The sequence below is a fragment of the Delphinapterus leucas genome, chromosome 9 (genome assembly GCF_059928025.1).
Source record: "Delphinapterus leucas isolate spDelLeu-1000000601 "Yukka" chromosome 9, BTC_Dleu_Yukka2, whole genome shotgun sequence".
Classification (NCBI taxonomy): domain Eukaryota; kingdom Metazoa; phylum Chordata; class Mammalia; order Artiodactyla; family Monodontidae; genus Delphinapterus; species Delphinapterus leucas.
In genome coordinates, this window is record NC_143137.1 from 90,638,512 (window position 1) to 90,652,271 (window position 13,760).

The 13,760-nt window shown below is 40.1% G+C and overlaps 1 protein-coding gene across 1 annotated transcript in view; it reads right to left on the reverse strand.

Moving 5' to 3' along the window:
- NRCAM (neuronal cell adhesion molecule) overlaps positions 1 to 13,760 on the reverse strand; it is a 262,211-nt gene that overhangs the window by 42,145 nt on the left and 206,306 nt on the right. Inside the window, exons 17-22 of the mRNA XM_089917830.1 lie at positions 13,329 to 13,430; positions 6,788 to 6,985; positions 6,620 to 6,690; positions 5,392 to 5,617; positions 4,882 to 4,997; positions 3,360 to 3,564 (exon numbers count right to left, since the gene is read on the reverse strand). Of these exons, the coding sequence (XP_089773956.1) occupies positions 3,360 to 3,564; positions 4,882 to 4,997; positions 5,392 to 5,617; positions 6,620 to 6,690; positions 6,788 to 6,985; positions 13,329 to 13,430 (918 nt within the window). The remainder of the gene's footprint in view (positions 1 to 3,359; positions 3,565 to 4,881; positions 4,998 to 5,391; positions 5,618 to 6,619; positions 6,691 to 6,787; positions 6,986 to 13,328; positions 13,431 to 13,760) is intronic.

The window sequence follows — 13,760 nt, forward strand, 5'->3', positions numbered from 1 at the left end:
TCAGTACATAAGACAACTACTAACAGCCATAAAAGGGGAAATCGACACTAACACATTCATAGTAGGGGACTTTAACACCCCACTTCCACCAATGGACAGATCATCCAAACTGAAAATAAAGAAGGAAACACAAGCTTTAAATGATACATTAAACAAGATGGACTTAATGGATATTTCTAGGACATTCCATCCAAAAACAACAGAATATACATTTTTCTCAGGTGCTCATGGAACATTCTCCAGGATAGATCATATCTTTCTTGGGTCACAAATCAAGCCTTGGTAAATTTAAGAAAACTGAAATTGTATCAAGTATCTTTTCCGACCACAGCACTATGAGACTAGATATCAATTACAGGAAAAGATCTGTAAAAAATACAAACACATGGAGGCTAAACAATACACTACTTAATAACCAAGAGATCACTGAAGAAATCAAAGAGGAAATCAAAAAAATACCTAGAAACAAATTACAATGGAGACATGATGACCCAAAACCTATGGGATGCAGCAAAAGCAGTTCTAAGAGGGAAGTTTATAGCAATACAATCCTACCTTACAAAACAGGAAACATCTCGAATAAACAACCTAACCTTGCACCTAAAGCAATCAGAGAACGAAGAACAGAAAAAACCCCAAAGTTAGCAGAAGGAAAGGAATCATAAAGATCAGATCAGAAATAAATGAAAAAGAAATGAAGGAAACGATAGCAAAGATCAGTAAAACTAAAAGCTGGTTCTTTGAGAAGATAAACAAAATTGATAAACCATTAGCCAGACTCATCAAGAAAAAAAGGGAGAAGACTCAAATCAATAGAATTAGAAATGAAAAAGAAGAAGTAACAACTGACACTGCAGAAATACAAAAGATCATGAGAGACTACTACAAGCAACTCTATGCCAAAAAAATGGACAACCTGGAAGAAATGGACAAATTTTTAGAAAAGCACAACCTGCCAAGACTGAATCAGGAAGAAATAGAAAATATGAACAGACCAATCACAAGAACTGAAATTGAAACTGTGATTAAAAATCTTCCAACAGACAAAAGCCCGGGACCAGATGGCTTCACAGGCGAATTCTATCAAACATTTAGAGAACAGCTAACTTCTATCCTTCTCAAACTCCTCCAAAATATAGCAGAGGGAGGAACACTCCCAAACTCATTCTACGAGGCCACCCTCACCCTGATACCAAAATCAGACAAGGATGTCACAAAGAAAGAAAACTACAGGGCAATATCACTGATGAACATAGATGCAAAAATCCTCAACAAAATACTAGCAAACAGAATCCAACAGCACATTAAAAGGATCATACACCATGATCATGGGGTTTATTCCAGGAATGCAAGGATTCTTCAATATATGCAAAGCAATCAATGTGATACACCATATTAACAAACTGAAGGAGAAAAACCATATGATCATCTCAATAGATGCAGAGAAAGCTTTTGACAAAATTCAACACCCATTTATGATAAAAACCCACCAGAAAGTAGGCATAGAGGGAACTTTCCTCAACATAATAAAGGCCATATATGACAAACCCACAGCCAACATCATCCTCAATGGTGAAAAACTGAAAGCATTTCCACTAAGATCAGGAACAAGACAAGGTTGCCCACTCTCACCACTCTTATTCAACATAGTTTTGGAAGTTTTAGCCACAGCAATCAGAGAAGAAAAGGAAATAAAAGGAATCCAAATCGGAAAAGAAGAAGTGAAGCTGTCACTGTTTGCAGATGACATGATACTATACATAGAGAATCCTAAAGATGCTACCAGAAAACTATTGGAGCTAATCAATGAATTTGGTAAAGTAGCAGGACACAAAATTAATGCACAGAAATCTCTGGCATTCCTATACACTAATGATGAAAAATCTGAAAGTGAAATCAGGAAAACACTCCCATTCACCACTGCAACAAAAAGAATAAAATATCTAGGAATAAACCTACCTAAGGAGACAAAAGACCTGTATGCAGAAAATTATAAGACACTGATGAAAGAAATTAAAGATGATACAAATAGATGGAGAGATATACCATGTTCTTGGATTGGAAGAATCAACATTGTGAAAATGACTCTACTACCCAAAGCAATCTACAGATTCAGTGCAATCCCTATCAAACTACCAATGGCATTTTTCACAGAACTAGAACAAAAAATTTCACAATTTGTATGGAAACACAAAAGACCCTGAATAGCCAAAGCAATCTTGAGAATGAAAAACGGAGCTGGAGGAATCAGGCTCCCTGACTTCAGACTATACTACAAAGCTACAGTAATCAAGACAGTATGGTACTGGCACAAAAACAGAAAGATAGATCAATGGAACAGGATAGAAAGTCCAGAGATAAACCCACACACATATGGTCACCTTATCTTTGATAAAGGAGGCAGGAATGTAGAGTGGAGAAAGGACAGCCTCTTCAATAAGTGGTGCTGGGAAAACTGGACACATGTAAAAGCATGAAATTAGATCACTCCCTAACACCATACACAAAAATAAACTCAAAATGGATTAAAGACCTAAATGTAAGGTCAGAAACTATCAAACTCTTAGAGGAAAACATAGATAGAACACTCTATGACATAAATCACAGCAAGATCCTTTTTGACCCACCTCCCAGAGAAATGGAAATAAAAACAAAAATAAACAAATGGGACCTAATGAAACTAGAGGGGTGGGATAGGGAGGGCGGGGAAGAGGGAAACGCCAAGAGGGAAGAGATATGGGAACATATGTATATGTATAACTGATTCACTTTGTTATAAAGCAGAAACTGGCATACCATTGTAAAGTAATTATACTCCAATAAAGATGTAAAAAAAAAAAAAGACAGGCTCAAGGATGTATTTTACTACATGGGGAATATAACCAATATTTTGTAATAACTGTAAATGGAAAGTAACATTTAAAAATTGTATAAAAATAGGGAATTCCCTGGTGGTCCAATGGTTAGGACTTGGTGTTTTCACTGTCAGGGCCCAGGTTCAATCCCTGGTCGGGGAACTAAGATTCTGCAAGCCATGCAGCTCAGCCAAAAAAAAAAAAGTTGTATAAAAATCTTTAAAAATTTTTAAAAAATTAGCAAGGTTTTTGACCGTGTGATTAACTGTGGAGAAAAATTTTAAGTGAAGTGAAAGGGGGTTTTAGGGAATCCTCTGAAGCCTTCCCCACACCCTCAGGCCCTAGATGAGCTGACACTCTGTCAGCTCTGTGTGTGCTGTGCTCATCTGTGGGAAGATCACATTTGGCTTCCAGAATATACTTTCTTTGGGGGCCCATCGGTCACGCAAAGTCTCTCAGGATGCACCACACGCTGCTAGGATCTCAGTGACACGCCCACCCTACCTCCTTCCGGGGTATTGAAGACCCTGTCGGGGCTGGCTGGGCCCTCCCCTTTCCCATTGACCACGCGGACATTCAGTGTGTAGTGGCTAAAGGGCTCCAGCCCAGGCAACATGCCATGAGTCTTGCTGCCCTGGAAGGTGAGGATCTTTTTCTCAATATGGCGTCTGTTTCTGGTTGATGAACTCTGTGCCTTCCAGTAGTAAATCTGAAACGGCAAGAATAAAAGTCAGGGATGGACAAGGGAGCCAACAGAATCCTCATGCTCACAAAATTAAAGTTTTATTATTATTTTTTTCCCCAGAAAGTTCCCTTGGTACATTTTAGACCAGTGGAACAACTGACAGATATCGATTCTGAGGCAAGTGAGTAGAAGGCATAGGTAATGAGGGAAATTAAGAAATTGTGATGAAGCTCGGTTATGCTATGTTGTTGGAGAAGTCTAAGTGAAATAAACCAAAGAAATGAAACAGCATGAGACCCATACAGAAGGATTTAAGTGTCCTTTACTTGTGTAAAATATTCTAATGGTAAAAATTACTGCCCAATATTTACGTACTTTTCCAGAGTTAATACAACTTCATGTACAATATATCATTTAGCTTAATACTAAAAACCACAACGAAGCTTTAATTATTACTATTCCTACAGTACAGAAGAGCCCCTGGGCTATCAAGAGGTTAGAAGACCCTCCACTTCAAGTCTAGGGCTTTCTCACTATGCCAAACTGCATCACTTAATTAAAAATACTTATTTTTTGGTATGAAATTGGAGACACAGATTTTGAAGAGATAAAGCGTTGATTAACTTTGGATAGAAATCCAGAACTATTGTTTACTAAGTCCCCTTAAAGTCATCTTAGGAGTTTAAAGGCACCTTCAAGAGAAATCAACATAAATACAGAATCTGGCAATCTTAGAGGAAGAAAAACCAAAAACCCAAAGTTGAACATGATGCAGTGCAAAATCCGACCTCTAGAGGTCAGGGTTTGACCAAGCAAAGCCTTGACTGCCTTGGTAGGTGTGAAAGCTCTTTGACCACCTCTCAATCAAAACTATGAATCGGTCTTTCTGTGCTTCCCAAGAACACAGATAACTGATGTTTATAAGAATGACTGAGTTGGAACTCTATGATCTTGAACTATAATCTAAACTAAAACAAAAGTCTACATTGTTTTCTGGATAGTTTTGTTTGTTTAAAACCACAGTCAGTGTGGTTTTAAAGCTAGGTGCATTTCATTACATCCTAGTTTTTTGAACATTAGTTTTCCCCATTTCGTGCATGCGGTAACTGTTGAGTTGGCAGAATGCAGACTATCTGTGGGAAAAATGGAGAAAGAATTTTTTTCTCCCTTTGTGTGCAGTGAGATTTCGATCCAGCTCTAGCGGGGATGCTTCAGAGGTAGGCTTCCTGAGGCAGTACACCTGATGAACTCTCAAGGCCTCCTCCGGCCAAGCAAAGGGCGTCTGGCATTGGCCGATGGACTGTTTCTGAGAAAAGAACACGAAAGGTCTCTTTCACTTGCCCGATAGCCCTGCAGGTGTCCTCGGATACTTTTCAGAGGTACCGGGTCCCAGTGCACCTCGGCTAAGGTGCTGTTTACCACGTTTACGTGCACATTCCCAGGAGCCACCATTGGGACTAGGGAAAGATGAGAAAGGGGGGTAGAAGTATCAATGTCATTTTGAATTTCATGCAAAAAATGTCACCATCTCCTAATTTTGGCTTGAAACATGCCCCAGCCTGATTCTATGTATTATCAAGGATGGAGAATAGATGGGTTTTTTTTTTTTTTTGAGCACTGTTCATTTGACTTTGTGAGAACAACATATCTTTTTAAAAAGTAATAACTTTTAACATGCTGAACCTATTTTCTATGTAGCAGGCTGTTTAGATGCAGAAATGTTGAGTGAAATCACGGCTGCCTCCCATTCTCCGTCCCAATCTCAGCACCTCTGGACATGGCCTTGACTTGCACTTTGTTAAGTCTGTTTTGCTGGGGAAAAATAGACATGAAGTAGCATCAGGCACTTACGGTCTTCTCCAGAATGTCCCAGGACCACAGCTGGCTCTGGAGCAAAGCCCGCGTCGTTCAGGGCCTGAACTTTGATCAGGTATGGGACAAAGGTCGGGGTGCCCGAGACAATGTATTTGGATACATCTGCCACAACCATAGACGTCCATTCATCATCACCATCCTTCTGGCGCCAGCTAACTTTGTACTGAAGGCCTGGCCCATTAGATTCGAAACCATTCAAGGGCTACAAGAAAAGCCAGACCATCAGAGCTTATAAAACAGATCAGCGGTGCCATCTCTTACTGGAACGGCAAATTCAATTCCCAGACTTAAAGACGGTGAGCACTGCGCCACTAAAGTACAAGCTATGAACAATTTTCTCCAGGGACCTTTTGTCCGTTTTTTTCACCTGTGATGAGATCCATAGCTTGTTTGGGATCAAAATTTCAAAGGTGGTTAATTTCTATCTTGAAGTAGTAAAAACCACCTAGGCCTCTCAGATTCTGGCTCCACAGTCATGGGTAGGTGACATAAAACTTTCCAGGTATATAGTTTCCTTTATGTGTTCCTGGTTGTGTGACAGCACCTCACTGTCTATTTTACTTGGAGACTGAAATTGTGAACTGCTTCTTTCTTTAAAAAGAAAAAGAGATTGGCTTGTCATTCTATCCTGTTTCTACACGCATGTACATATCTAAGTATATACAAACATGTATGTATCTAAGTATGGATGCATGGATCTATCTAAAATAAGTTTTAAAATCACACAAGTAAATATATATTAATTTTCCAAGTCCAGAAAATAGAGACAGGCCAAAAAGAAAAAGGTAGAAGAAGTTGACTACTGGTACTTGTCTTCTAGATAGTTCTCTACGATGGTGACAACACAAGCTAGAATTTATTGAGCACATTCTATGTGATAGGCACCGTTCTAGGTGCATTGTAAGTGCATTAACTTCTTTAATCTTATGAGGTTGGTTCACTGTTATTCCCATCACACAGATACACAGTAGAGATGTTAAAGAAATGCCTTAAAGTCACACAGTTACTAAGTGGCAAAGCTGGGATTTGTACCGTTCATTTTGGCTCCAAGGATCAAGCTTTTACCTACTACACGATTAATAAATATATGATATATGTATATATTCCAAAAACTGTGTGAAAGGGGATTTTAATACAGGTATTATTTAAAAACAACTTTTCTTTCCACTCTAAAATATAGTTGAATATTTCAGACATAGCTCACCTTCCACGTAATCACCAAATTATCCGGCTCTGATCCCAGCCCTTCCACAGCCGTGGGATTTTTATCTGGTTCTAGAAGTTAAACAGCCACATACTCGTAAACTTTGGTCTCTTGCAAACAGTGGAAAACCCTTCTATTTTATTTCATGTCACAGAAGTCGTGCTTTACCTGCAGCTTTAGTCAAATACTGCTCAGATGCCTCGCTGGGCAAGCTCCTTCCCAGGCTGTTTACTGCCATCACTCGGAAGGAATAGTTGACATAGGGCGACAACTTCAGCTGGGCTGTGGTCTGAGCTCCAGGGACTTCAGTTTGGTGATGCCACAGCCCCGGCTCATGCATTGCATCTTCATATTCAATGATGAATTCTGGCCACAGCACACACACACACAACAAATCCAAGACATGAATTCAGTCACCCAATGTTATCACCTTGTTATCGCGAGGATAACGAACAGGACAATCTAACAAGAGCAGCTGAACATGAACTATCTCACTTTCAAGAAAAATTCACTAGAATATGTTGATTTCAGAAGCCTAGAGTCCTCAACACTTAAGCAAATCCAATAAGAGTATGCTTTCTCTAGCATGCTGAGTTTAGCTCCTTAAAATTGTTTAGAAGTGATCCACATATTCCTAGGAAAGTTTAAACATACGAAAAGATGATTGACTTTTTCATAACAGGAGATGTTACGTGAAATACAGAGAGATACCTTCTCCCACCAAAAAGACTGGCAAAATCAAATGTTTAACACACTTTGCGAACTATGACAAAGGGAAACAATCATTCTCAATACTTTGTGGGAAGTGTAAATTGGTACAACTTCTATAGAGGACAATTTAGAACATCTAACAATATTTAGATATTTAGATAACTCAGAGACCCTTTGACTCAGAAATTGTGCTTCCAGCAATTTATTTTGAATAAATGTGCTCATGAATATGTTCAAAGGCACATGAAAAAGAATCCACATGGCAGCATTGTTTGCAACTGAAACAACCTAATTGCAAACAATTGTTCATCAATAGGACACTAATGAACCTAAATGTTCATCAATAGGACACTGATTAAATAAATTACGATGCAACCACACAATGGAATGTTCTGCAGCTGTAAAAAATGAACAGGGCTGCTCCACATGTACTGAAACAGAATGATTTCTAAAATATATTGTTAAGTGAAACCAAGTAGGGTTTAGAACATAATCTGGATACTACAGCTGTATAAAAATAAAAAGATTTACTATAACATATACACATACACATACGCTTGAAAGTACATGTGTTACCTCTTGGAGGATACACACTGTAACACTGGTGTCACCAGAGGAGTTGAGAATCAGGGGTGGGAGGAAGACTTACTTTCCAGTGCATACCTACCCTCTTGTCTCTCTTAAAATTTTGTGGTATGTACATGTTTTACCCTTGTAAAAAATAAGTATTTATTTGAAACGATGTATGCACCCCAATGTTCATTGCAGCACTATGTACAATAAGCCAAGATATGGAAGCAACCTAAATGTCCATCGACAGATGAATGGATAAAGATGTTGCACATACATACAATGGAATGTTACTCAGCCATAAAAAGAATGAAATAATGCCACCTGCAGCAACATGGATGGACTAGAGATGATCATATTAAGTGAATTAAGCCAGGCAGAGAAAGACAAATATCATACGATATTGCATATATCTGGAATCTAAAAGAAAATGATACAAATGAACTTATATACAAAACAGAAATAGAGGGCTTCCCTGGTGGCGCAGTGGTTGAGAGTCCACCTGCCGATGCAGGGGACACGGGTTCGTGCCCCGGTCCGGGAGGATCCCACATGCTGTGGAGCGGCTGGGCCCGTGAGCCATGGCCGCTGAGCCTGCGCGTCCGGAGCCTGTGCTCCGCAACGGGAGAGGCCACAACAGTGAGAGGCCCGCGTACCGCAAAAACAACAACAAAAACACCGAAATAGACCCACAGACATAGAAAACAAACTTGCGGTTACCAGAGGGGAAAGGTAGGGGGAGGGATAAATGAGGAGCTTGGGATTAACATATACACACTACTATATATAAAAGAGATAACCAACAAGGACCTACTGTATAGCAGAGGGAACTATGCTCAATATTTTGTAATAACCTATAAAGAAGAAGAATGTCAAAAAAATATATGTATAACTGAATCACTTTGCTGTAAACCTGAAACTAATACAACATTGTAAATCAACTATACTTCAATAAAAAAAAGAAATGCAAAAAACAGGTATTTAGATATTCATTAATTGCCTACTACATGCCATGTACCATGATATGCATTAAAGGTACAGAGATGAACTAGAAATATGTGTTGCAATGCTCGGAAGCTCAGCACTTAGAGTTCTCCTTCTAATCTATGTAAATTTGCTGGTGATCTCCAGTTTCATAAACTGATGACCTTCACATTTATATCTTCAGCCCCTATCTCTCCCCGGAACTACAGACTTGGATACTTAATTGCCTACTCAAGAATTCCACTTGTTTGTCTAGTACAGCATCTCAAATTGGATGTGACCAAGACTCATTTTGCTCTTCACCCCAACTGGTAGTGACAACTCAGGTCAAAACCTTGAAGTCCTTCTTGGCTTTCTCCTTCTCTTACTCTTACTCAATAGACCTGTTGGCTGTACCTTTAAAATATATTCAAAATCTCAGCTTACCATTTCTCAGCTCCTCCATCCCTATAAGCCTATTCCAGGTCACCAAGATCTCTCGTGAGAACTATCGCATAACCTCCTAGCTCACAAGTTCCCAAACTTTCTTAGTTCATGGTGTGCTTAGTGTCTCAGTAATTTTTTTCATGGCTCCCTTAGGTCAAAAGAAATACCTAACATCTCTGTGTATTAAGGAGTTAGGTCTATATAATCTAATAAGTGTTTATGTCTTAAAATCTACTGGGCACCGCATAACTTGTCCAACCTTGTAAACAGATTTGACACCACCTTCCTCATTTCCTGTTTCACACTTATTTTCACATGGTACTTGCTTTTTATCACCACAAAGGCTTTGCGGAGATATGACACTGTCACAGTGTGATGTAGCACTATCAATACTGAAACTGTGAACTGCCTCCAGCTAGTATTTCATGGGGTGTCTGAGAGATGTCACTGTGTTTTTTAAAAACCAAAATTTTGGGGCTTCCCTGGTGGCTCAGCGGTTAAGAATCCACCTGCCAATGCAGGGGACACGGGTTCGAGCCCTGGGCCAGGAAGATCCCGCATGCCGTGGAGCAACTAAGCCCGTGTGCCACAACTACTGAGCCTGTGCTATAGAGCCCATGAGCCACAACTACTGAGCCCATGTTCCACAACTACTGAAGCCTGCATGCCTAGAGCCCGTGCTCCACAACAAGAGAAGCCACCGCAATGAGAAGCCTGCGCACCACAAGGAAGAGTAGCCCCTGCTCACCACAACTAGAGAAAGCCTGTGCGCAGCAACGAAGACCCAACTCAGCCAAAAAATAAAACCCAAAATTTAAAAATCAAAAACTTAATATCCGGAGGCACCTCTGAGGTTTGCTGACGTTCTGTATGGTATTTCAACGCATGGTTTGAGAAGTGTAGTCCTGCCGGGTCTCCCCACTCTCCCTCTTGCTCCTCTCTAGACCATTTTCAATAGCATAGCCAGTGTGATCCATTCCTCTACTTCAGGGGTCCCCAACCCCCGGGCTGTGGACCGATACTGGTCCGTGGCTTGTTAGGCTTGTTAGGCGAGCAAGTGAAGCTTCCTCTGCCGCTCCCCATTGCTTGCATTACCACCTGAACCGTCGCTTGCGTTACTGCCCGAACCATGGCTCACATTACCGCCTGAACCATCCCCCCTCTCCCCCTCCGTGGAAAAACGCTTCCACGAAGCTAGTCCCTGGTGCCAAAAAGACTGGGGACTGCTGCTCTACTTAAATCCCTCCAATTCCTTCCCAACCCCTACAAGGGCCTACAAGGCCCTGCACAGTGCACATCCCACTCCACCCACCAACTCTTTGCCTCTCTGACCTTCTCTCCTACTTCACTTCTTCTTGTTCATTTCACTCCAGCCAGCCACAGTGGCTTCCGAGAGGCATGCTCCTGTCTCAGGGGCTTTGCTGTTTTTCTTGCTCTCCCTGGAAAGGTCTTCCTTCAGTTAACTGCATAGTGCGTTCACTACCTCTCTCCTCATGTCTTTATTGACATACTCAAATGTTACCTTCTTTTTAAAAATTTATTATTTTTTTAACTGGAGTAAAGTTGATTCACAGTATTGTGTTAGTTTCAGGCGTATAGCAAAGTGATTTGGTTATACATAAATAAATGTATATAACTATATTCTTTTCCCCCATTCTTTTCCTTTATAGTTTATTACAATATATTGAATATAGCTCCCTGTGCTATACAGTAAATCCTTGTTTGGTAGTGCACATCTGTTAATCCCAAATTCCTAATTTATTCCTCCTCCCCTTCCCCTGTGGTAACCATAAGTTTGTTTTCTATGTCTATGAGTCTATTTTTATTTTATAAATTAGTTCATCTGCACTATTTATTAGATTCCACATATAAGGGATATCATATAATATTTGTCTTTCTCCATCTTACTTCACTTAGTATGATACTTTCTAGGTCCATCCACGTTGCTGCAAATGGCATGATTTCATTCTTTTTTATGGCTGTGTAGTATTCCACTGTATATATGTACCACATCTTCTTTATCCATTCATGTGTTGATGGGCACTTAGGTTGCGTCTGTGTCTCAGCTATTGTAAACAGTGCCACTGTGAACTTTGGGATGCATGTATCTTTTTGAATTAGAGCTTTCATTTTTCCTGGATATAGCCCAGGGGTGGGATTGCTGGATCATCTGGTAACTCTATTTTCAGTTTTTTAAGGAACCTCCATACTGTTTTGCATATGAATGTTACCTTCTTAAGGTAGCCTTTCCTGACCACCCTGTTTGTAATTATACCCCTGACCCTCATATTTTTTACTCTCCTTCTCCTGCTTTGTTCTTTGCATGGCCTAAACGTGGACACACACATAACCATGTGTATAGATATATGTGTGTTTGACTCCTCTTGGAAGCAGATGCAGAGATAGAACTAAATGTGTAGGAGATTTATTTGGGGAAGAGTCCATGGAAGATAAAAGAGAGAGAAAGCAGGAGACGGCAGGGAAGTTCAGACCGTAATGCAGGTCTGACGTCTGAGAAAGGAGAGGGGAAGGAGGTGTGCGTGGAAAAAGCCTCAGACTCCAATACAGATAGATTCAGCCAGGTCAGTAAGGAGCCCCAGAGTGAAGTTCTGCAGGAGGCATGGCTGAATCTAGGACCCTCGCTGTGTTCAGTCCCTGGACTAGCTCAGGAAGAGAGGGGCCTCATGGGAATGCTGCAGCTGATCCCTAGGGAGGGGGCAGCAGATGGAGCCTGTTTTTGACATTCCTTGTAGTGGGTTCTCTCATAAAAGGAGATCTGAGTAGTGTGTGTGCGTGCGCGTGTATGTGTGCGTGTGTGTGTGTGTATATATATATACACACACACACATATATACATATATATAATGACATTATACACAACAACATAACACGTATTAATTTTATCTTATTTGTGTCATCAATTAAAATATAAACTTCATATGGGCAGAGATTTTTGACTGTTTTGTTTTAGAAGAATGCCTGGTACATAATAGGTACTCAATAAATGTCTGTTGAATGCATGAACGAACGAAAGAGTAGAAATGCCTTGAAATCTAATGGTATCATTTTAACATGGGTAAAAATTAGAGTCTTCAAGCATCCTCACCAGCTAAATCTGGCTAATGTACTGAATTAACTGGAAGATTCAGCATGAATGAATTCATGTTCTGATCAAGGACCAAAAACTCCACTGAGAAAGGAACACCACCAAAGAACACAAGATAGAGAGGACGCTTTTGTTTAATTTCATTGGATCTAGTCTGCTTTACCAGCAGGTGCAACAAATCAATACGCACATCACTTCAGCAGTATCTTAGGTCATCACTGGAAAGGAATTTAGTCTTCCTGCAGTATACACCTGAAGGTAGTAATATATTACAGACTTGTGTCTACTCTCTTAAGTACCTTTTTGGTTTTAAAACTTATAATCTTATCTATAGTCTAATTTGACTAAGTTCTTCCAGTACCTTTATAGCATGGTCCCTCACCTGATTTTATTCTCTAAGCTGATGTCATCAAGGTGAGGAGGTGACACTGGTGACTGTACCACTTTATAGCCAGGGCTAATGGAAAGAAAGAGACCTGATGTCTACCCCCAGTTCTGTTAACAACTGTGGGTTTGAAAAGTCACTTTACTCACCAAGTCTCAATTTCCTAATAGCTAGACTGGTCCTTCTATTGTTTTCTCCTGTATTAATGGGCAAAATGAATAACTTGCAATACATCTTCCTACTGTGGTAGAAATTGAAGGTGATTCTTATGGATCTTAAACACAAAATGATAGTGTATTTGCTTAATTAACATCTTCAGCAATTAATTAGTGTCCCAAACCAGAAGTCGTAACCAGGAATAACTCCAGCTCTGAATAACAGAACATAAATAACTGTTTTGATTCTATTAGCAATAAAGCAGAGAATGCCAGCAAATATCTTTTGCAAGGAATTTCAATTACATGGGATACAGTGCTTTGAAAATAATCATCAAGTTTATCAGTGAAAAAGCAAATGACACCACATACTTGTAATAGGGCTATTGTTGTCATCGCCTGGGGTCCATGACAGCTGAACACTCCTGTCTAGTTGATCCGTCAATTCTAAGTCAAAGGGAGGATTTGGGACATCTGTAGACCAAACACACACATCACAGTTAACCACCTGACCTTAGGAGGTTCTCCTTTACTCATGATAATATTCTCGGAGGGGACTTTTAAAGACACAGCACACGTAATGGCCAGTGAGCATGCAACTGAAAGGAAATGAAAACAGCTGAGGCTGCTGGGAACACACACGCACACCCAAGAGAACCCCTCAATGAGCTCTGCTTGCTTCTCTTTGAAATGAAACTAAATCCCTTGTCACCAAAGCCAGGGGAGGACATGTATGGTTCTCCAGCACTCTCAGTGCATGTCTTCTCATAAACATAGAGGAGCACAAACAGGAAAAATAATACG